The sequence below is a fragment of the Cebus imitator genome, unplaced genomic scaffold, assembly GCF_001604975.1.
Source record: "Cebus imitator isolate Cc_AM_T3 unplaced genomic scaffold, Cebus_imitator-1.0 Scaffold254, whole genome shotgun sequence".
Classification (NCBI taxonomy): Eukaryota; Metazoa; Chordata; class Mammalia; order Primates; family Cebidae; genus Cebus; species Cebus imitator.
In genome coordinates, this window is record NW_016107569.1 from 1,514,490 (window position 1) to 1,537,556 (window position 23,067).

A 23,067-nucleotide genomic window follows, 5' to 3' on the forward strand; every position below is an offset into this window, starting at 1 on the left:
ACTATCAGTGATAAACTCGGAGCACTGGTTTGACATGTCTTAGAGGGATCTCAAGTGCTCCCCGCCACTATCTCACCTACCCTTCACCCTCCGCTTCCATGCCCGTAAGATCAATGAGATTGTGCACATAATAAAAGTGTTTGGAGCCCAGAGCTCTGGGCCGACACGGTTCCCACGCTTGTCTTGGCCCCCTGGACTCATGCTGTAAATTCTACTCTTGTGTCTCCATCTTTATTTCCTTTTCTCAATCCCTCGTCACCATGGTGGCCAGGACATGCCCAGAACTTACACAGGACACTGAGCTGGAAGTGTTTGGTCTTCTCCCCAACAGTGTTGGCTGCAATGCAGGTGTAGTGGCCAGCGCTGGACAGGTTTGCCTGGAGGACCCACAGGAGGACTCCATCTAGGGAGATGTGGTGGGCATCTCCACCAGCCAGGGGCCGGCCATCTTTGAACCATGTGACCTTGGGCTGTGGGTGGCCTGTATGCAGAGCAGAGAATGAGACGATTTGGCAGGCTTTGACTAGGGGAGCTCCGGGGTCGCAGGCTGCTCCCAGATGGGTCAGGGGATGTGAATTCTCCATCTCTGCCCAGAAGCCCATGAAGGACAATAAGAAGCAGAAGCAGCCACCAGGCCTGGCCTGTGCCCCTTCCTCTGTGATTTGGCTGCCTTTTCCCTACTGAGGAATGGCTAGAGATGGCTTGGCACATATAGGTAAGACAGAAAAACAAGTTATTCCTTCCATCCATTCATCCATCTACCCACACACTACTCACCCATCCATCCATCCATCCAACCATTTATTCATCTACCTACCCACCTATCCTTCCATTCAATCAATCATGCATTCAACTCCATTCATCCACATACCCGTTCACCCGCCCATCCACTCACCCATCCACCCAACTATCCACCCATCCATTCATCTACCTACCCACCTACCCTTCTATTCAACCAATCATCCAACCATTCATTTCTCCATTCATCCACCCACCCATCTGTCCACCCATCCACCCAACCATACAACCATCCATTCATCTACCTACCCACCTATCCTTCCATTCAATCATCCATTCATTTCTCCATTCATCCACATACCCATTCACCTGCCCATCCACCCACCCATCCAATCATCCATTCATCTACCTACCGACATATCCTTTCATTCACCCAATCATCCACCCATCTCTCTATCCATCCACCCACTCATCCATCCATCCATCCATCCATCCATTCATCTATCCAGGCACCCATCCACCCATCTGTCTGCCCATTCATTCATTCATCCACCCATTCATTTATCTACCCACCCACCTATCCATCCATCCAACCTCCATCCATCCATCCATCCATCCACCCATCCTTCAACCTATAGCATTAATGGGAGCCTACTCTGCCAGACACTGGGGAAACTGTGGTGACAAGGCAGCCCCTGGGTCTTTAAGAAGCTCAGATGCCACAAGGCCACTATGGTCCTGTGTGGTCAGTGCTAGAACAGGGAAGCACTGGGACTTCTGAGAACCCAATGGAGGTGGCCCAATGGGCCTCAGGGGCCAGCCAAGGACTTCCTGTGGAGGATCCTGGAAGCTGAGATTATAGTGGGGTGGGGAGAGGGAAGAGTGTTTGGGATGGAAGAACACGTGCAAAGATGAGCCAGGACCTGGTGCTGAGTCCAACATAGAGAGACTCCCAGTCAGGAGGAGTGGGGCTGAGGCAGGTAGGCAGATCCCCAGGGGTCCCCTCCTTTCTGAAGCTGCCTTCCCACCCCTTTTCCCAGCCCACTACATCGTGTGGCCCTTACCTGTGACGTTGCATGTCAGGTGGGCAGTCTGTCCCTCAGGGACCTTGATCACCTCCTCCAGGTCCTCGTTCTCAATACTGGGAGGAACTGAGAGAAGCAGGGAGACAGATGGCTAGTGACTGGGGGGTCTGGCCCACTCAGGCTACAGAATCACAGAACAGGAAGCCAAGAGCCCACTGTTTCCTGTGCCTTAGTTTCCCCACCCCATGCCTGTTTCTATAGGGTGGTGAATTTAAGAAACATTTCCTGCTGGCTGATGGAAATGCCAGTGCCTCAGGAGAAGACTCTGATGAGAGGCAGGCAGTCTTAGTGGTGTTGGAAATATATGCCCCCTTCCACTTTGGATTGTCCCTGCTGTTTCTGGAAAGTTCCATGGCAGCCTCAGAACAGGGGTTTCATCTAGGCTGGAATGCAGTGGCACAATCACTGTAGCCTCTGCCCCCCGAGTAGCTGAGACTACAAGCAGGTACCACCACGCCCAGTTAATTTTTGTATATTTCATAGAGGTGGGGTCTTGCCATGTTGCCCAGGCTTGAACAAAGGTTTTTGATGAGGCACAGCATACGAGGCTTAGCTTCTCCCTCTTTCTCTGTGCTGGGCCCCTGCTACAGCCTGACCTGTGAGTCTGGGACCCTGCCTCTGGGAGCTCCCAGGCAGTGGAAAAGGGTTCATAGGGCACCCATGAGAACGGGGTTGCAACACACCCAGCACCTCCACGCTGAAGTTCCTCCGCACCTCCCCAGCCTCGTTGCTTGCCAGGCATGAGTAGAGGCCTCTGTTTTGCTCCTGTGTCTGAGTCATCTTCAGCATCCAGCCACCTGGGGAGGGAGGGGCGTGGGCCCCAAGCATGGCTCTGAGCAGCATTCTGTCCCAAACTGAGCCCCTCTGCTGCCCAGCAGGAAGAGGCATTATAACTAGACATGTATGTATCTGTTTCCCATTGTGTCCCGTTCCTCAGATGCAGAAACTGAGGCCCAGGAGGGTAAAACAAATGGATGCAGCCACCTGGAGATTAGACACGTATCAGAATAAATCTGAGGACCCTGTTCCAGCAAGAAGTCTCTGTCACCCTGGCCACCCCTGGCTCTGGGGTTTGGCTGCAGCTGAAGGGAAAGCAAGGGGTTAAGAAGTCCTGGCCCGATGCAGACCTCTGCTCTACTCTGACAGACACGGTAAAAGGCCTCCCCCTCCCAAGGACCTCTCAGGGAGGGACAGCTCCTCTCAGAGGAGCCCAAGGGTCTCCCAAGACGGGTGTGGGGAAGGGCAGATACACAGGATGCAGACCACCACTGCTGTTACCGCACCCAGAGCAGACATCACTAATTGATCGCCACATTCCTTTCCAATGGGCCCAATGCAGTCTCCGAATTCCTATCCACAGAATGCATCTGGCAATTCCTACCAAGTGCTCAGAAGTGAGGCGCGGGAGGAAATGTATTTGCCATCTCATGATGGGCTGCTTGGAACCAATGGGTGACTGAGGTGTAGCCTCAGGGGGCCTGGAAATCCTTGCAGGATTTGGATGGGACAGAGATTCCTGGGCCTTGGTTCCTCGTTCGTACACCAGCAAGAACCTCACAAACCCATTTTATGAGGAGGATGAATGTTCAGAGGAGAAGGTGCTTAGATCATCACATCCATAAAGCTTGTTACTGCTCTGTGGGATGTTACATGTTAAGTGCCAAAAGATTTTTTTTCTTCTTTTTGCTGTAGTACTTATCAGAACCTTTACTATACAAATGTTTACTGTGGTTCTCTAGGTGAGCAGAGCAGGAAGGCTTTTCCAAATGCATCTAAATCCATGATTTTTTTCCTGGAGCACCTCACCTGACTAGCGTTTTGGGCTGTACTCTTTGGGGACCAGCAACTGGAATGATTATTCTAAACAGGCCTGGCAGCTCAGGGTCAGAGGTCGTGGGCATGTAATGGGCCGAGGCACAGGCAGAAGGCCCGAGCTGATTCCCGGGATCCAACCTTGGCTGCTCTCTTACCTGCCAGCAGGTAGGTGTCCTCCCCAGGGCTGACAGGCTCCTCCCCTCGGAACCAGCGGATGGCCGGGGGTGGGATCCCTGCGGCTTCACAGAGCAGAGTTAGGGGGCTGTGCAAGGTAGCAGTGATGTTGGTCAGCGGGTCCAAGTCTCCGATGAGCTCTGGGGGCACTGGACACACAGAAGCCGCATTCAGGGTGCAGATCGGGGCTGTGTGCTTCATGCTCCTTCCCCACCAACTGCCTGCCCCCCAACTCCACCCAGCCCCNCCCAGCCCCACTGACTGCCCCCCAACTCCACCCAGCCCCACTGACTGGCCTCCAACTCCACCCAGCCCCACTGACTGGCCCCCAACTCCACCCAGCCCCACTGACTGGCTCCCAACTCCATCCAGTTGGGAGAGTCTGAGTGATGAGAGCAGAGCTGCCCCCCTGGAACAAGGACACGGAGAAGGGAGCCAGTGGCGCTACAGGCCGAGCTCTGGAGTCAGGCAGACTCCCTGGGCCTCAGTCTCCCCAAGCCGTCAGCGGGATGCTAGAGGATCCAATAGGAACACGTGAAAGTGCCTAGTCCAGGGTCTGGGCAGAAACAGTGCAGAGTCAGTGGGACTGGAATTAGTGCAAAGGTGAGGCGGGACGTGCTTCCTAAACCCACACATGGAAGCTAAGCGGCAACACTGCAGTTCTCAAGGCGGCTGTTCCTGAAGGAAGCACTCTCTACCCGGGGGGATGGGGTGTTGGGGGTACCTGGGTGAGGCTGGAGATCCCAGCAGCGGTGAAGGGGGTGATGGGGGCTCCTCCCTAAACCGAACTCTGCCCACCTCTCCCGCCCTATCTCTCACCACTCCCTGTGTCTACCCTGAATTATCCTTCGGGCATACAGTAGGAGCTCAGTAAATGACTGGAATGCATGAGGCTGCTCCAGCCACACGCTTCCCCTCATCCAGCAGCTGCCTAACTCCTACTCACCCTTTATGGTCCAGCTTAAAGGGCACTTCCTCTGGGAGGCTGCCCTGACCTGTCCCAACACTATTCAAGGTTTTCCTGGTCTCGCGAGCCCCTGATTTCTCCCCATCACACGCCAGTCATGCAGGACAGGGACTGAATACTTCCCCGGTGCCCAGAACAGAGCAGGAGAGGATAAACACGAGAGGGAGGGAAGAGCGGTGAACGGGGGGAAACTGGGGCCATCTGCGACCTGTTGTGATTCAGAGAGCAGTGTCGATGGCTTCCCCCAACAGCAGTTCTCAGTAGAGCCCTGACTGCAGAAAGAACAGGTGTGACCCCAAGAGCACAGCCTGAGGGCTGTGTCTGGAGATTGAACTGGCCTTGCCCTCACTAATCCGCCGCAGCCCAGCCTCCTCCAGCAGCTGCCAGTCCTCACCCAGCACGGAGAGCTCAAACCTCCTCTCTGCCCTCCCAGCCACGTTCTCGGCCACGCAGCTGTAGTGTCCGGCGTGGGCAGCCCGGGCCCGCTCCACACGCAGGCTCTGACCGTGGTTCTGCAGCTGCAGGCCCGGCTCAGCCCCCAAGGGCTGCCCGTCCCGCTGCCACGTCACTGTCGGAGGGGGTTTCCCTGTGGCGTTGCACTCCAGAGTGGCCACTCCTTCCTGGACCACGGAGACCTGTGTGTGGGGCTCTCGGGGACCAGAAATCTGAGGGAGAACTGGGGTGGGGAGAAAGCCCATCAGAGAAAGCTGCTGGGGCCACCAGGCACCACACACTTGCCCTGAGCCCCACAGGGACACATCCTCTCCCCTTGCCATCGCTGCCTGTGTGACCTTGTGATCTCACCTCTCTGGACCTCCATTCTTCCCAACAATGGGGTCATAACTGCACCCTACCGCCACAGCCTGGGACTCACAGGCAGGCCTGCCGTTTGGGGAACAAGCTCACAACACAGCCCTTTCAGGAGGTGTGAGGGGTTTTCTTCCTCAAAAACCAGAGACTTCTGGAGCTTCAACAGCTGCTGGGACTGGCTGGGGTGGAAAATTACCGTATGGGTGGGTTTCTCCTCAACAGATTGAACAGAACTTTCCCTGGGTTTATTTTCTAGCAGGATTTTTACAAAGCTGAGGGGTTTCATTTCATCACTACAGGACAAGTAGATAGGGCTTTAGGTTTCCACCATATATAGGAGCCTCACATAACGCTTACAATTCTTTCGGGTTTCCAGCTCTTTCAGATGTGGTTTTCCTCCTCTGGACCATTGGGGGTCCTTAGGGACCATGCTGCCTGCCATCCTATGCTTGGGTTAGTGAGAAGTTGTGTGGGCGGGGCAGTTAAAATGCCAGCTGATACGGTCTGGCTGTGTCCCCACCCAAATCTCATCTCAAATTGTAATCCCCACGTGTGGAGGGAGGGACCTGATGGGAGGTGATTGTATCACGGGGGCGGCTCCCCCATGCTGTTCTCGTGACCGGGAGTTAGTTCTCGTGAGATCTGGCTGTGTGATAAGTGTCTGGCACTTCCCCCTTCTCACCCTCTCTCCTGCCGCCATGCAAGACATGCCTTGCTTCCCCTTCACCCTCCGCCATGATTGTAAGTTTCCTGAGGCCTCCCTAGCCATGCAGAACAGTGAGTCAATTAAGCCTCTTGTTTATAAGTTACCCAGTCTCAGGAAGTAGCTTTAGAGTAGTGTGAGAACGGACTCACACCCCAGGAATCTGAGGGAGGAGAAAACCCGCACCACACGCCATCACTTCCCTGTATTTGCTCCGATTTGGGGGCGGCGTCTGCCCAGCCAGCCCGTGATCCCAGACCCTTCCAGCCCTGCCTGGCTCACCCACCGTGCACCTCCAGCTGCTGGTCCTGGCTGCTGTTCCCCGCCACGTTGCTGCACTCACAGGTGTATGTTCCCTCCTGAGCCAGCTGGGCCTGTCCCAGGTACAGCAGCCTCCCCACAGCCGACACCTGCTGGAGGCCAGCCCCCTCCCCGGGCAGGGGTTTACCTGGGTGCAGTAAAAAAGAAACTCCTGGTCCAAGGCGTCTGCAAGGATGTGATGTCTTTCTACCTGGAAAGTTTGTCCTCCCACCCATTCTGGCCAACTCCTGCTCATCCTTCAGGTGTCCATTTAGACACTGCCTCTTCCAGGAAGCCTTCTGTGAGTGCCACATGTGGTCCTGGTGCCTCCTCTGAGCTCCTCCCTATCCTCCAGGCTTCTCCCCATCACAGATCTGCCTACAGATGCCACATCTAAATCCTACCCTGGCCTGGGCCCTCCAGAATGGCAGACCCTGCCTCAATTTCCTCCTGGGATCCTTTTTTTTTTTTTTTGGGAGACAGTCTCATTCTGTTACCCAGGCTGGAGTGCAGAGGTGCAATCTCGCAGCCTCCACCTCCTGGGTTCAAGCGATCCTCATGCCTCAGTCTCCCGAGTAACTGGGATTACAGGTGTGCACCACCACGCCTGGCTAACTTTTGTGTTTTTAGTAGAGATGGGATTTCGCAATGTTGGCCAGGCTGTCTCGAACTCCTGACCTCAGGTGATCCACCACCTCGGCCTCCCAGAGTGCTGGGATTACAGGCGTGAGCCCCCACACCCAGCCTCCCTCCCGGGGTTCTTAGTGGTTCCCCAGGGCCAGGCACACAGCAGGGCTCAAAAGGCTACTGACAGAATGACCCTCTGCAGCGGCCTGAGGAGGCTGACCAGGCAGTCGGGGGACCCCTCGGGGGAGGAGGGTGTGTCAGCCTCGACCGACTGGATTAAGCATTTCTACCTGTGTTTCTAGAGGAGCAACCCCGGACGCTGGGTCACGACTCAACGCATGTCCGAACGGGGAAGGAGACCCAGTGGCCTCCTGCTGGTGCGTCCTCCCTCTGTCCTGCTGACCTCAGCTTGTCTCACTACTCCCAGGCTGCTTCCTAGCCCAAACCTCTCCTCTGAGCTCCAGACACCTGTCTCTCGCCGTCCACTTGACCCCTTACCAGGCGTTTAGCAGATGTCTCAAGATTAATTCACCCCAAACGCGAGGTCTTTCCACCACACCTTCCCCTGGGGTCTCCCATCCTGGTAATGGCCGCTCCACGCTCCCCCATCATCCCCGATTCCCTGCTTCCTCTCATTCCCCCATCCAACCAGCATTCCTGCCCTAGGACCCTTGGACTTACCCTTGCCTCTGCCTGAGACATGTTTCCCTGCGATATTCTCATGCTCATCTCTTTCCTTTCCAAGTCTGCTTGGTCAAGCATTCCTGGGCCACCCAACTTAAAACTGCAAATCCTACTACCCCTCGGGACATCTCCCCTACTTCTGGGCTTTATTTTTCTCCACAGCATTTATCACCTAAGGTATGGAGTCATTTACTGTGTGTTTATTACCTGACAGCCCCCGCTGTGAGTGTGGGGATCTGTGTTATCCTCTGCTGTATTTCCAGTGCCTAGAACAGGGCCTGGCACAGTCTCTCAAAACATATGCATTAAATGGGCTGCGTGCAGTGGCTCATGCCTGTAATCCCAGCACTTTGGGAGGCCGAGGCAGGCAGATCACCTGAGGTCAGGAGTTCACGACCAGCCTGAACAACATGGTGAAACCCTGTCTCTACTAGAAATACAAAAATTAGCTGGGCATGGTGGCACCTGCCTGTAATCCCAGCTACTCGGGAGGCTAAGGCAGGAGTATCACTTCAACCCAGGAAGTGGAGGCTGCAGTGAGCTGAGATCGTGCCATTGCACTCTTGCCTGGGTAACAGAGCAAGACTCTGTCTCAAAAAAAAAAAAAAAAAAAAAAAAAAAAAAACAAAAAAAAAAAAAAAAAAAAAAAAAAAAAAAAAAAGAAACAAAGGTAAAGTGAATTCCAAATGTTTTTTGAGCACCTTTTTTGTACTATACACTGAACTTGGAATTCAGCAGTGGTCAGGGTGGTGCCTCACAGGGGTCACAGACTCATGGAGGAGCAGACACAGAAGCACTAATGTGAGTGACATGACAAGTGACAGGGACTGCATTGGGGAGGCTCTGCCCCAGCCTGGCAGTCACGGAGGGCTTCCTGGAAGAAGGGACATCTGATGTGAGGCCTGAAGGTCAATCCAGCTCTTACTGGTAGGGCAGGATGGGACCAGGGGCTCCTGCAGGCTCAGGGACTGAGCAGAGAGGGGCTGGAGGAAGTGTCATCCACACCTTCTAGAGGCATAAGCCCATCCATCACAGGTAGGCTCTGGCGTGGGGGTACACAGTGGGGGCTGGGCACAGCCTCCTTGTCCTGGCAATGAGGTGGAGCTGGGAGAGGGTAGCAATCCTACCGTCTTTCCTCCAGGAGATCTTGGGGAAGGGGACGCCCCGGCATTCGCAGGACAGCCTGGTGGGGTGCCCCTCGCTCACGGTCAGGGTGTGGGATTCCCTTGAGGGGAACACTGGAGCAACTGAGTCAGAGCAGAGAGAGGGTGAGTGGGGGTGGGGCTGAGATGGGGAGGGGATGAGCGAGGCGGGCGGGCTGGAGGAGGGCTGTGTCCTGGGACCCCATCAAGTCAACAGCCCCTCCCCCTGCCAGGCCCGGGAGCCCCTCACCCCAGACGTTCAGATTGTAGTGTTTCTCTGAGTGGCCGGCCTGGTTCAGTGCCTCGCAGGTGTAGCGGCCTGCATCCCACATGTTGGCTCTGTCCACCTGGCCGAGAGCAAAGACACCCCATGGGCGGGACAGCACAGAGATGGGTGACCCCTGGACAGGCTGTGTGACCACAGGCAAGTCATGTGACTTTGCTGAGCCCCAACCTCCCCACATGGAGCACAGGGCAGTGACAGCATCTTCCTCCCAGCTGCACTGGGAAGTTTCCAGGAGCCAGTACCTGAGGTGGGCCTGAGAAGGACCCCTCGTGGCAGCCCTGCCAGCCTTCCCACCTTCACAGCCATGGCCCAGACTTGCTAAGTGGGAGGCATGTGACTGGATCAGACCTGCTCCTGTCTTGTCATCTGCTCCCAGCCTCCTTGGAACCAAGGAAACAGACCCAAAGAGAAGGTGGAGGAATAGGGCTGGTGGGGTGCAGGGACCTGTCCTCCGGGGTCAGATCCTGACATGGGGATGCTGGGGCTAGGCTGTGGCTTTGAAGAATGAATGGAAAGGAGGGGAAACCAAATGGCAGTGCTCTGAGTTGGGAATGATCATATCACAAGGTGTAGAGGGGTGGGAGGAGGAAGAGGAGCAGACAGGTGAGGAAGGTTTTAACCCAACAGCTGGTGCCATTCAGCCGCATCAGGGGCCCTGATGGAGGCCCTGAGGACCCAGTCCTGGAGTTTTGTACCCCATTCCCTGGCAGGGAGGGGGCTTGTAGGTCACTGAGCTGGAGCACCCGCAGGCCCCGTCCTGCCCATGGCCCAAGGTGGAGGCCTAGTTGGCTGGCCCGGCAGCTGCACACCTGTAGCAAGGCTTTGTCTGTGGAGAGGTGGACTCCAGGCCGTGGTTCCAGGGGCCGCCCATCCTTCCACCAGCTCAGCACGGGTGGGGGCAGGGCGTGACTCTGGCACTCCAGGGCCACGGATTCATTGGCAACGACGGACACATTCAGCTCTTCTCCGAGGATACTCGGGGGCACTGCGGGAGGGGCAGGAGAGGGGCTCCCTCAGGCGCATGGGTGGGGCCGGCAAGGAGGGGCCGTGCCCTGGGTCAAGCCCAGCTGCTCCTAGCAGCCAGGGGTGACCACACTTCCTCTGGCTTCAGTCCTGCTTCGAAGGAGCCAGTCTGGGTGAGACAGGTGGAGTGTGATGTCTGCGTCCCAGATTCCATGGAGGGAAATGGGAAGGGAATTCGGGGCCTCCCTGTTAGCTCTTACAGATATCTGTGAATCTACAGTTATCCACAGCGGTTTCAACACTTTCTAAAATTTAAAATGTTTAAAAAAATTTTTTAAAGCATGTCTCAGATCTGCCTTTTGCCCCTGAGATAAAAAAAGTCAGTGCAGAGTTGCAGGAAGGAGTACAGGGCCAGGGTGAGAGCTCCTGGGGCGGGATCTTGCCTTCCAGCGCGTGCTCACCATGCAAGGCCCTGGGGTTGCTACTCACACTCCTGGGCCTCAGTCTCCTCATCTGTAAAGTGGGCATCAGGAAAATCCCCACCTGGTGGGGCTGCCACGAGGTTCAATCCAATGGCACAGGTGGGGCTCTTAGGCTCACAACATGTTAACCACCATCTTCATTCCAGCAAAGAGAAAGAGCTAGAATCGAACACTTCCTCCCACCTCCCACCCAAGACTACATTCGTTCTTTTTGTTGTTGTTTTTGAGACAGAGTCTTGCTCTGTTGCCCATGCTGGAGTGCAGTGACCACGATCTCAGCTCACTGCAACCTCCACCTCCTGGGTTCAAGAGATTCTCCTGCCTCAGCCTCCCGAGTAGCTGGGATCACAGGCATGCGCCACGACACCCAGCTAATTTTTTGTGTTTTTGGTAGAGAGAGACTTTCACCACATTGGCCAGGCTGGTCTCGAACTCCTGACCGCAAGTGATCCACCCACCTCGGCCTCCCAAAGTGCTGGGATTACAGGCATAAGCCACTGCCCCCGGCTCCCAGCATTCTTTCTTATACCTCCACAGAGCCCCGGAAAAACCCAGATGAGGACATTTAAACATAAGCTACTGTGGTTACAGCAGCTTCGTGAGCTCACGAGCTTAGTGAGTCCCCATGGTGAACAATGAGGTGAACCCTATCCTTTCCATTTCACAGATGAAGAAATGTTGGCTCAGAGAAGCAAAGTGATCAGCTCAAAATCACAGAGGCAGGGTTTGAACCCCATATCAGTGACACTCAAGAACCAGCTTTCCCAGCCACCACTCCACACTGCTCCTGCTCCTTCACACCCCTTCCGCCTCTCCCTGAACGTGAGGCAGAGGTCCTGGCCATGTGCGGCATCTGCCCACCGTCCCACCCAATGGGGGAGCTCACACTCCAGGGCAGGTCTCCGGAGGTTCTCGATCCCTACTGGAAGGCGGCCGCTCTCGGGTGGGCGTTCCTCCATCCACCCACCCTCTTTCCCTTTGGATGTGACTGGGGGTGCCCCCACACCACCTGCTTGGAGTTGCTGCCGTGAACCACGTGGCGTTCCCAGTCTGAGACTCACTGTGGACCTGAAGGACGACATCGCGGTGGTCTTCGCCCACTGTGCTCACAGCCACGCAGGAGTACCTCCCAGAGTCGGAGGCCCGGGCGCTGGCCAAGGTGAGGACCCGGCCCCCAGGGAAGACCTGTGACCCCAGGGGGAAGCCCAAATTAGGCAACTGTCCTGCTGTCGCACCCCAAGGGGCAGAACGTCACCAGCACAAGCTGTCCCAGCTGCCAAGCATGCCTGGACGGCCTGCCCTGACCCTCAGGGCCCCTCAAGACGCAGGGAAACCCAGAGCTGCAGCTGGGCCTCCGGACCTCTGCCAGCTGGTGGGCACTGACATTGGTCCTCAGGATGAGTCCTTTAGCGCCCCTCTGTTCACGCGCCACCCATGGCCAGTGAGCCCTTGAAATGTGGCCGGGCCGAATTGACTGGGGCACCAGGCACAAAATACACCACAGACTTCAAAGAGTTAATATGCAGAGAAGAATAAGCAATATCTCTATATTTTTTTTTATTGATCTCATGATGAAATGAAGCTATTTTGGATCTATTGGATTAACATGTATTATTAAAATTGATCTCACCTGTTTCTTTTTACTCAGTTTACTGTGGCTACAAGAACATTTACAATTCCAGAGATGGTTCACATTCACGGTTACCGTTGGGTAGCGGGGCTCTAGCCTCTCTGTTCAGCCCCTCCAACCTCCAGCGCTCTGCCCTCCGCCCTCCGCCCTCCGCCCTCCAGCCTCCAGCGCTCTGCCCTCCGCCCTCCGCCCTCCACCCTCCAGCGCTCTGCCCTCCGCCCTCCGCCCTCCACCCTCCAGCGCTCTGCCCTCCGCCCTCCGCCCTCCACCCTCCACCCTCCAGCGCTCTGCCCTCCGCCCTCCGCCCTCCACCCTCCAGGGCTCTGCCCTGGGCTACTGCCGCTTCTCCCTCACCCTAAGCTCCCAGGGCCTGACCTCTGTTTCCCGCACCTACAGGAGGTGCAGGAAGCTGAGCTGGGCCATCCAGCCCTACTGACCTGCAGGCCAGGGGTCCCTGCAGGGGACACGGGGTTTCCATCCTTCAGCCACATCAGTGTGGGGCCCGGGGTGCCAGTGGCATTGCAGGTCAGCCGGACAGGGGTGTTGACCAACACAGGGCCTGGCAGGCTGGGCGGCAGTGTGATTCGAGGGGGCACTGCAGGGCAGGGGTGATATGGGGCACAGGCTGAGCCCCACTGGGGCAAAGCAGGCAGGGCCCCTCACTGGGCACCCCTGCAGGAGCACACGGCCACAGCAAAAGCACAAAGACAGCCATCGGACACAAGCCCTGAGCCACTTCACCGCGCCTGAGGCTGCTCACTCCTTCCTTTCAACGCCACCACAAGGCTTCTATGGATGGGAAGCTGAGGCTCAGAGGGGAGGTCGCCTGCCCAAGGCCAACCAGCTAGGACGCAGCACTCACACTCAGGCCTCTGGTCAGCAGAAGGTCATTTATCATGGGGACGGGGAGGGACCAAGGGTCCCTGGACAGGGCCACTTCCTAACTCAGGGGTGTGAGATGAAACGCCATCTTACAGGCAGTCCCCATTGGGCAGAAAATAGCCAGAAGATTCCCTTGTATCTGGGAGGCACCGGCCATGATGCCCAGGGTCCTAGGCCCCTGCCCAGCTACCCACTGCCCTTAGACCCAACCTCTCCATGGCCCATGAGACCTGACAGGTGCAGCCTCCATATGGCCACCAGCACCACCCCAGCCCTCTTCTCGGTGTTACAAACCCCAGGCCCTGTGGCCTCCTTTCAGTGTCTCGAACTCCCCAGGTCTTTGCAACCTCAGGCCTTGGCAGAGGCTTCAGTTTAGGTATCCAGGTGTCAAAGATGCCTCCTGGACTCCACAGGCCAGGTCAGAGCCCTGTCATAGATGCTCAGGTGCACCTCATGTTTCCCAGCTGCTATCACAATTGACATCAAGCGGTCCTCTGGGAAATGATGTCATTGCTGTGTCCTCCACTAGACTGAAAGCTCCTAGGTCTTATTTAGGGCTGTAGGTCCAGCATCTGCCCCAGAGCATGAAACTAATAAATATGGTTGGATAGAAAATGGATCAATGGAAGAATGGGTAGTTGACTAGATGAGTGGATGGTGAATGTGTGGATGGGTAGGTAGATGGATGGATGGGTGGGTAGACAGGTAAACAAATGGACAGGTGGATGGGTGGGTAGACAGACAGTTGGGTAGATAAATAAATGAACAGATGGTTGGATGGCTAAACGGATGGATGGATGGATGGGTGGATGAACGGATAAATGGATGGGTGGATGGATATATAGATGGATGGATGGATAAATGGATGGGTGGATGGATGGGGAGGTGGATGGATGGGGAGGTGGATGGATGGATGGGGAGGTGGATGGATGGATGGGTGGCTGGGTGGGTGGACAGGTGGATGGACAGACTAATAGACAAATGGATGAAAAGACAACTTTTTGGACAAGGGCCCTCGTAGGCCCAGGGAAGCTCACCATGGACCCGTAGGCCATACTGCAGCTCTGTGCTACCTGCCACATTGGATGCCACACAGCGGTAGCTCCCAGCATCAGAAAGCTGGGCTTGCTCAATGCGGAGAACTCTCCCATCCGCTGATACTGTCACTCCCACCCGGGAAGAGACAGGTTGGCGGCCCTTGAACCAGGAGACATCTGGGGAATGGAAGAGAGATGCAAGAGTGCTGTCAGCCCTTCAGACTCTGCTGGCTGGTGGGACCCAAGAGAACCTTCCAGGGTGGCCACGCCGTTTTTTCCAGGTCCTGGAGAAGGCCAGAGTTCTTCATTCAGGAACAGGAGCCGGGGTAGAACTGGGCAATGTCGCCCAAGACAAGACCAAGGGCGGAGAAGAGGCCCCATGGGCAGAGGCTGAGGCAGCCAGGAGTAGGGAGAGTCAAACTCAGCCCTGCCTCCGCCTACCTGGTGACCCCCTCACCTAGGGGACATTAGAGAACACCGACCAGCCCAAAGCAGCAGCCTCAAAGCTAGGCTGGACCGCATGTGTCTGCAGCTTCCCTGCCTCCTGCCAGGCTGCCCCCTGGAACTCAGCAGGGGTCCCCACGAGAGGGGGCAAATATCCCCAGGGCTCACAGGCTCCAGGCGAAGCAGGGTGGGTCTAGTTCAGATGGGAGCAGGAGAGGCGCCTTCCTCCTGGGCCACCGTAAGCCTCTCCCAGTCCTCTATGCAAACACCCACACCCAGCCCCAAGCGCCCAGCCCTTTCCTCAACTGCTGGTATAGAGGGGGGCTCCTACAGGCCGGATGGTGACTCTGAGGTCCTGATCCTCACCCCCAGCCCCAGACAGCCCTGTGAAGTTTACTGTGAGTAGACGCCCAGCAGGCCTGTTTCAGACTCCGGGGTCTGGACCCTGGCAGTGCCTCGGTGTGAAGGACATCATTGAGGAGGAAGAGAGGAAAATGAGAGAAATGACGGGGTGCAGACCTGCTGATTTCTCGCCATTACATACGGTCAGAGGGTCCCTGGGTCACTCGCCAGCTTCATTGGATGATGAATTGGGCTGGAAGTAGCTTTCAGCCAAGAGGAGGGGTCTTACCGGGAGGGGGCACGCCCGAAGCCAGACACTCCAAGGTCACTGAGGCATTTTCCAGCACTGCCTTGTTGATGGGGCCTGGCTCGATGTTGGGGGGCACTAAGGGGAGACAAGGAGAGGCCCAGCCTGGTAGGGGCCAGCTCTAGGCAGCTCGAATCACAGCCATTCCCAGTGCTGCTCCCTGCTCCCCTCAGAAAGTCCTAGACAACCATGGCTCTAAAACCGCTCATGTCCTCAGACTAAGGAACCCCACTCCTGGAACCAAACCCAAGAACAAAGAGCAACAGGCCCCCATCCTTACAGCAATTATACAAGGACCACACCAGCACCCAGCCCCACCCTGGGACAGCCGACAGCCAACATAGCCAGGGAAGAGACGAGGACAGGGATTTCCCTGCAAATAAACAAAGGTGAGTATGAACGTGGACAAGGTCTGCTACTGAAAATCCCTCAAAAGCAGCCAAAAGGCCGGGCGCGGTGGCTCACGCCTGTAATCCAAGCACTTTGGAGGCCAAGGCGGGCGGATCACCTGAGGTCGGGAGTTCAAGACCAGCCTGACCAACATGGTGAAACCCTGTCTTTAAAAATAAATAAAATAAATAAATAAAAAGCAGCCAAAAGGGACTACAGAGCTTTTGCTAATGCTTTCATTTTACGGCTTTCTACCTCTTCTGAAGTGAAGGACACAGCTATGATTTAAAAACCTCCCCCACCTCCCTAGCCACACACCCCAGCCCCAAGGGCCCTCGAGGGGTCACCCAACATCCCCGGCCTGGGCCCTGCTGGCACCCACATCCTCACCCAAAACCTTCAGCGCCACTTCCCTCTTGCTTTCCCCGGCCAAGTTAGTAGCGGCACAAGTGTAGATGCCCTCATCCCTCAGGTCCACCTTCTCAATCTGGAGGGGAGAGGGCAGAGCGTGTGCCACGGGGCTGTGTATGTGGTGAAACCACAGAGCCCAGACAGAAGGGAAGTCAGGGTGACGACGGGACATAGCGAGTGGCCAGGCCTCTGCTGAGCCCAGGGGCAGGGGTAGTGAGGCATGGGGACACTTTTGGCTCTGGGGTAGAGTTTTGAGCCAAGCACTTGGATTCCAGGGATTCCTCAGATCTTCAGGCGTACCGTTCCCCATCCCCATCAACATTTTCTCCCTCTGACAACTGAAGCTCCTAGGACCCGGAAGAGGCCGAGGCCTGTCCTTTCAGACTGAGAGGGCTCTGGGCTCGTCCTACTCCCAGGCTGCTGGGCTTTGCTCAGAGTCTCCAAGAGGCCCCCAGGCAGCCCCTCCACCTGTGCCCAGCAGGCCCGCCAGCCCTGGGGCACCTGCACGTACCTGTAGGTTCCCCCCAGAGGCTGCCAGGGCTACACCATCCTTCCACCAACGGATGCTTGGGGTAGGCACCCCATCCCCTATGCATTGGAGGGTCACAGGCTGCAGGAAAGGAGCTGTGATGTTCTCGCCCCCAATTATATTGACTGATGGGAATTCTGAGAAGGGAAACAGTCAGGAAAAGCCTGGGTCAGAATCAGGAGGGCTAGGGGGGCATCCAGCAACCCCCTTCATACCTGGGGGTGAGAAGGTGGCCTTGAAGGGCTGGCCAAAGGCTGGCATCTAGATTCTGCCCACCATATCTCCCAGACACGTGGCTTAGGGGAAAGAGCTCCTGACAAGCCAGCAGAGTGGTTATTCCCTTTAAAAATTCTCCCATCCATCTATGCACCTGTGTATCTATACATGTATTTATTCATCCATCTATCCATCTGTCCATCCACACATCCACCATCTACCAATACAGCCAGCCAGCCATCCACCCACCCATCCAACAATCCATTCATGCATGCACTCACCCAGCCATTCATTCATCTACCCACCTTCCATCCATCCACTCATCCATCCATTCACCCACCTATCCACTTATCCATCCACCCAACTATCCACTCATCCATCCACCCAGCTATCCACTCATCCATCCACCCACCCTTCCATCCAACCAGTCATCCACCCATCCACCCACGCATTCATCCATCTACCCCCCCTTCCATCCATCCACCTACCTTCCATCCATCCACTCATCCATCTACCCACCTATCCACTTATCCACCCATCCACCCATTCATCCACCCACCCATCTATCCATCCATCCACCCACCCATTATCCATCTACTTCCCCTTCCATCCATCCACGTACCTTCCATCCACCCACCCACCCATCCATCCATTTCCCCATACATGCACCCTTTTATCTACCCCCCCCTTCCATCCATCCACCTTTCCATCCACCCACCCACCCATCCATCCATCCATCCATCCATCCATCCACACTTCTGTCTACTCATTCATCTACCCACCCATCCACCTATCCATCCACTGATCTACCCATGCATCCTTAAGTGTGCTGAGCATCTACTCTGTGCTCAGAACTAGACTGGGCCCCTGGACACAGCAGGGAAAGGCAGCTGCCATGCTGTCCTCTCAAAGCTCACAGAGGTGGACAGTGGAGGTGGACAACCAAATACGCAATCCCAATGCAGTGGGTGGAGGGCTAAGGCATTGAGAGGCTGGGCAGTGCAGATGAGAAACACGGTAGAATCAAAGAAGGCTTCCTGGAGGAAGAGTATTTCAGGATATGCCTGAAAGATAAGGAGGAGCTAGGCAGGCAAAGAGGAGGGAGAATGTTGCAGATAGAAGGAACAGCGTATGCAGACTGGAAGGTGAGAGAAAGAGGGTTGATGTAGTAAAGGAACTGGGTGAAGTTCTGTGTGGTTACATAAAGAGAGCAGATGGAGAGAGAGGAAGCTGGGGAGCGGAGTCAGGCCGAGGGACTGGATGGGACAGGGGTGTGATACATGGCCCAGGCCAGCCTCTCACACCTGCACTGCGTCTCTGTGGGGAACTGGGAAGTCCAGCCCAGAAATGCCATCCAGAGAAGACCAGCCCCATGCCCTTCCAAGCCTGCCACAGCCCTCTGGCTCCACCCACCCCTGGCATCTCAGGCTGCCCACAGCCCCAGAGCCGCAGGTGCCCACTCACCATGCACAGACACGTCCACCTCAGCCCCGGCAGTGCCTGCCTCGTTGGTGGCCTGACAGGCAAAGAGGCCCGAGTGTTCCAGCCCCACATGGTCAATGCGCAGTGTGGTACCCTGAGAGGCCACCTGCACCCCGGCCAGCTCCTCCGCTGGGCGGCCATTCTGCAGCCACCTAAGGTGAGTAGGGAGGGGGGCGGGTCAACCTGAGGCCAGGGAAGGCCCAGCCAGGCAGGACAAGCTGGAAGCCTAGAAGCGCCTCCCACCTGCTCTCACCAGCCGCAGCTCCAGGCCTCTTTCCTGCTCCTGGAAACAGGAAGCCTCTCTCTTGTCCACTTCCCCCCATGACCCCAAAGCACATGCTCCCTGCCCACCCCAGCCCTGGCCTCCACCGCCCCAGACTCACTGGATAGTGGGTACTGGGGAGCCTGAGGCCTGGCAGGGAAGCTCCAGGGGCTGGCCCACGATGGCGGTCACCTGTCCCAAGCCTTCAGCCACCAGGAGTTGTGGGGGCACTGCAGGCAGAACCCACTCCTGGGTGTTTGGAGCTGAACAGCCACTGGCCTCAAACCCTCCCAAGTCCCCAGTGCCCTCAGAACAAGGCCCAGCCACACCTCACCCTTCAGGTCTCCCTATTAGTGGCCCCTCCTCCAGGAGGCCTTCCAGGACCACCCCAAGGCGGAGTGAGGGGACAGCCTGGCTTCCGCAGGCTTGGGCCTGATTATTTCACATCTGTCTCCTTGGCAGACTGAGGGCTCAGGAGTCCGGCTGGCCTTGTTCCCAGCTTCATTTCCAGTGCCACACGGGGCCAGCACAGCGCTAGTACCTGAGATGCTTCAGCAATGGACAGAAGGGCAGGCGAAGGCCCCAGTGCCCTCCCGGGACCACATCCACAAGTGGGCCTTAGGAAGGTCTCCATTAAGGGCCATTCCATTGGCAGAAAGCAGAATGGGGTCCTGGGTGACCCGGCCCAGGGTCCTGGGCAGGGGCAGGGACCCTTGATCCTGGGGCTCCGCGCTGCCCACTCCTAGTCCTGCCGGCCCCGCAGCCCAGGCCTCAGTGTGTCATGCAACGCGGGGACACTGCTTACTTCTCCCCCTCTCCCTCCACTGCAGGAGCTGACTTGGGACAAGCATGCAGCAGGCCTGGGCAGAGGCCACAGCGCAGGCAGCTCTGAGTGGGGCAGGCCCGGCTCACCCTGCACCTCCACGGAGTACTGCAGCACGGCCTCCCCGGCAGGGCTGCTGGCCACGCAGCTGTACAGGCCAGCCGACGCCTCCCCGAGGCTGTCCAGCCTCAGCACGCTGCCACCCGTCTCCAGCCACAACTTGTTGCTCTCTGCCACGGGCAGCCCCTCGTGGTGCCAGGAGAGGGTGGGGGGCGGGTGGCCTCTGGCCACGCACTCCAGTGCCATGGGCCTCCCAGCGACAGCCTTCACCACATACGGTCCTCTATCAGCACCCTTGATGGTGGGTGGGACTGGAAAAGAGGCAGGGGACTGCTTAGGGACCACACGGACTCCAGCCTGCTCTCATCTCAGCCCAACAGAGTCGGTCAAGCCCCTCACAGACCCCACTCCATGTGAGACACTTCCTCCCTCACCTCCACTGGCTGGCTCCCCTGCTGAGACCCGGGGCAGCTTTCTCTCCCCCCTTGGTCCCTGGGTACCGCCCCTCCCCTGCCAGGGCACTGACTGTTGCCTCTCCATCCCCGCTGCCAGCCCCACAGGTCCAGCATGGGTGGAACCAGGGCTGCCAATGTGTACACATGGCAGGTCCAATATCTGCTGGACTCAGATAAGACCCCCAGGGCTGTGACGGAGCTCTGCTCCTGGAGGTCCCCTCCCTCCCTGGGCTCAGGAGGCAGAAGACTGGGGCAGACCTGAGCTAGACGGCTTGGCTTGAAGGGCTCCTATCTCAGCCAGCGACGGCCAAAGATGTTATCTGTGCTCAGAGCCCATGGTAGCCACACCAGAGGGGAAATTTCTCTCTTACTCTCAAGGAGCCCCTCAAGTTGCTGAGCTGATGAAGCTATTACCAGGGGACAAGGGGCAACTGTGGCCTGGGAAATACTTCTCAACTTTATTTGTGTGTAAAACCCTTTGAGAATTTGATGAAAACAGACACATACATTTTCTATTCCATTTTCCAAGGGGACCCTCAGGTTCCAAAATAAGAGTCCCCAAGCTAGTAGCAGAGCCATCTTCAGAGGCTGCCAGTGGACCCCACGCCGCCCAGCTGCCCTCTGGAGTCCCTGAGGCTCCAACACCCAAGCCCTTTGCATCTTTGGAAGCCAGAGCTTCTGAACTGACTCCCCACAGGGGGGCAGGCTGACCCCTGTCAGCTTGCACTCTGCCCTCTCATACTTCACCAGGCCCTGCTCAGACCCCTCCAGAGCCACCAACGCCCTTGCCTCTGAGCTCTCCTTCAAATGTCTGTCTGTCCCCAGAGCCAAGCCCCTTTGAGCTGAGCTGACGCTGAGGTTCACAGTGTGAGATTTAGAGTCAGATGTCCCCACATATGGGCCGGGTCCCACCACCTGCTAGTGGCGTGATCCTGGGGAAGCCTCTCTGCTTCAGAGCTTCACTGTGACCATCTCTAAGTGGAACCTGAGAGCCCAAGTCCCCTTGCCAGCTGATCAAATGAGCTGATGCTGCCAAGTGCCCCTCTAGTCTAGCTTATAGACGTGATTAACTTTGGGAGGCCAAGGCAGGCGGATCACGAGGTCAGGAGATCGAGACCATCCTGGCCAACATGGTGAAACCCCATCTCTACTAAAAATACAAAAATTAGCAGGGTGGGGTGATGCATGCCTGTAATCCCAGCTACTCGGGAGGCTGAGGGAGGAGAATCACTTGAACCTGGGGGGTGGAGGCTGCAGTGAGCGGAGATCAGGCCACTGCACTCCAGCCTGGCGACAGAGCAAGACTCCGTCTCAAAAAAAAAAAAAAAAAAAAAGTGATTACCTAAGGGTGTTTAGTTCTTGTGTTGGTCACAGGCTTCTGGGCATGGTTTAGTGAGAAGCCCCACACCACAAGAGGAGACCTGGATGCTAGACTTGGCTCCGCCATGGCCTCCTAGACGGGCCCGTCCACCCCTGGCCTCAGTTTCCTTACGTGTGTGAGGGACGTTGCATGAGCTGGGAGGACCCTTCTCCCTAGATGATGTCTTGGTCCCATTATCCTTTTGCTTCTGACCACTCCAGGCGGCCACCTAGCCTTCCTTTGGAGACAGGCAGAGGCCACCATGGCTGAGTCCCTCCCACTGCCCACCCTGGCTGCCGTGGCCCCTGGCTGCTCACCGTAAACGTCCAGCCTGGTGGCCTTCTCTGTGGCCCCCACAGCATTGCTGGCCTTGCAGGTGTAGACGCCGGCATCTGAGCTCTGGGCCCTCTCCAGCTGTAGCTGCCGACCACCCCGAGTGTAGACGGCCTCGGTGCTGGGGGGCAGCAGGGCCCCGTCCTTGAACCAGGTGATATTCGGGGTGGGCACTCCTCGGGCCTCGCACAGGAGCTGCACCAGGTGGCCCTCCATGACGGCCACCTCTCCTGTCTCGTTGGAGCCCCAGATAGTGGGGGGTACTTAGAAAGAAGGCGGTGGGGCTGGTCACAGGCAGCCCCTGAGGCCACTGGCATCTTCCCCAGAGCAGCAGACTCATGCCCTCAGGCCACACTGAGGGGGCAGGGAAGGCATGGGAGACATGGAGGACAGGGGTCTGGGGACAGATGGGAGAGGCCAGCATGGTGTGGAAGGTGCAGGAGGTGGGGGCGGGCCCACAGGCTTGGGTCCTGGGCCCTACTCTGCCTCTAACTCACTGGAAGACTAGGGGTAAGTCACTTCCCCTCTCTGGGCTTCAGTCTCCCCGTCTGTGAATGAGCAGCTGGACTAGATTAGGATGTCACACAGGGCTGGGCACCCACCACCAATGCTACCCACGTCATTTCTAGGGGCACATGGGCACAGCATGAAATAACCGCATCTCAGAATGAAATGGCTATGCTCCCCGCCCACCAAATCTCCTTCTATCCTGATTACAGCAAGGAAAGGCTGTGTTTGGTGCTACTATGCACGTCCCCGATTTTTCTAGCACTTTCTGCTCTCCGTTCTTTAGCACAGAGTGTGCAGATGCATGCTGGGTGCCCTCCGTGGAGCCCACGCCTCGAGGATTTGCAGCATTGCTCTGCGGGGTGTGTTTGTTTTTTCAGCTTCCTTAGCCAAGCAGCTCTGGTTTCCTGCTTACAGTTTTTATATTAAATAGCCTTTATAAGAATAAGAGATATTTAAATAGATGTGTTTCAGGGTAAGGAAGTCTACTCATTTAAAGAAAAGTAAAAGAAATCATCATTCCAAGGGGTATCAGAAGTAGTAAATTTGGGCCAGGTACAGTGGCTCACGCCTGTAATCCCAGCACTTTGGGAGGCCAAGGCAGGGGGATCACTTGAGGTCAGGAGTTCGAGACCAGCCTGGCCAACATGGTAAAACCCGATCTCTACTAAAAATACAAAAATGAGCTGGGTGTGGTGGAGGGTACCTGTAATCCCAGCTACTCAGGAGGCTGAGGCAGGAGAATCGCTTGAACCCAGGAGGTGGAGGTTGCAGTGAGCCAAGATTGTGCCACTGTACTCCAGCCTGGGCAACAGAGTGAG

General features: G+C 56.6%; 1 protein-coding gene across 1 annotated transcript in view; it reads right to left on the reverse strand.

The window, feature by feature from the left end:
• Positions 1 to 23,067, reverse strand: part of HMCN2 (hemicentin 2) — a 164,954-nt gene that overhangs the window by 61,076 nt on the left and 80,811 nt on the right. Inside the window, exons 30-48 of the mRNA XM_037728076.1 lie at positions 21,724 to 22,004; positions 19,621 to 19,902; positions 18,830 to 18,938; positions 18,429 to 18,598; positions 16,731 to 16,885; positions 16,199 to 16,295; positions 15,401 to 15,496; positions 14,326 to 14,502; positions 12,844 to 13,001; positions 11,838 to 11,961; positions 10,141 to 10,316; positions 9,296 to 9,392; positions 9,031 to 9,150; positions 6,579 to 6,740; positions 5,174 to 5,455; positions 3,794 to 3,961; positions 2,507 to 2,620; positions 1,803 to 1,889; positions 290 to 481 (exon numbers count right to left, since the gene is read on the reverse strand). Coding sequence (XP_037584004.1) covers positions 290 to 481; positions 1,803 to 1,889; positions 2,507 to 2,620; positions 3,794 to 3,961; positions 5,174 to 5,455; positions 6,579 to 6,740; positions 9,031 to 9,150; positions 9,296 to 9,392; positions 10,141 to 10,316; positions 11,838 to 11,961; positions 12,844 to 13,001; positions 14,326 to 14,502; positions 15,401 to 15,496; positions 16,199 to 16,295; positions 16,731 to 16,885; positions 18,429 to 18,598; positions 18,830 to 18,938; positions 19,621 to 19,902; positions 21,724 to 22,004 — 3,047 coding nt within the window. The remainder of the gene's footprint in view (positions 1 to 289; positions 482 to 1,802; positions 1,890 to 2,506; positions 2,621 to 3,793; positions 3,962 to 5,173; positions 5,456 to 6,578; positions 6,741 to 9,030; positions 9,151 to 9,295; positions 9,393 to 10,140; positions 10,317 to 11,837; positions 11,962 to 12,843; positions 13,002 to 14,325; positions 14,503 to 15,400; positions 15,497 to 16,198; positions 16,296 to 16,730; positions 16,886 to 18,428; positions 18,599 to 18,829; positions 18,939 to 19,620; positions 19,903 to 21,723; positions 22,005 to 23,067) is intronic.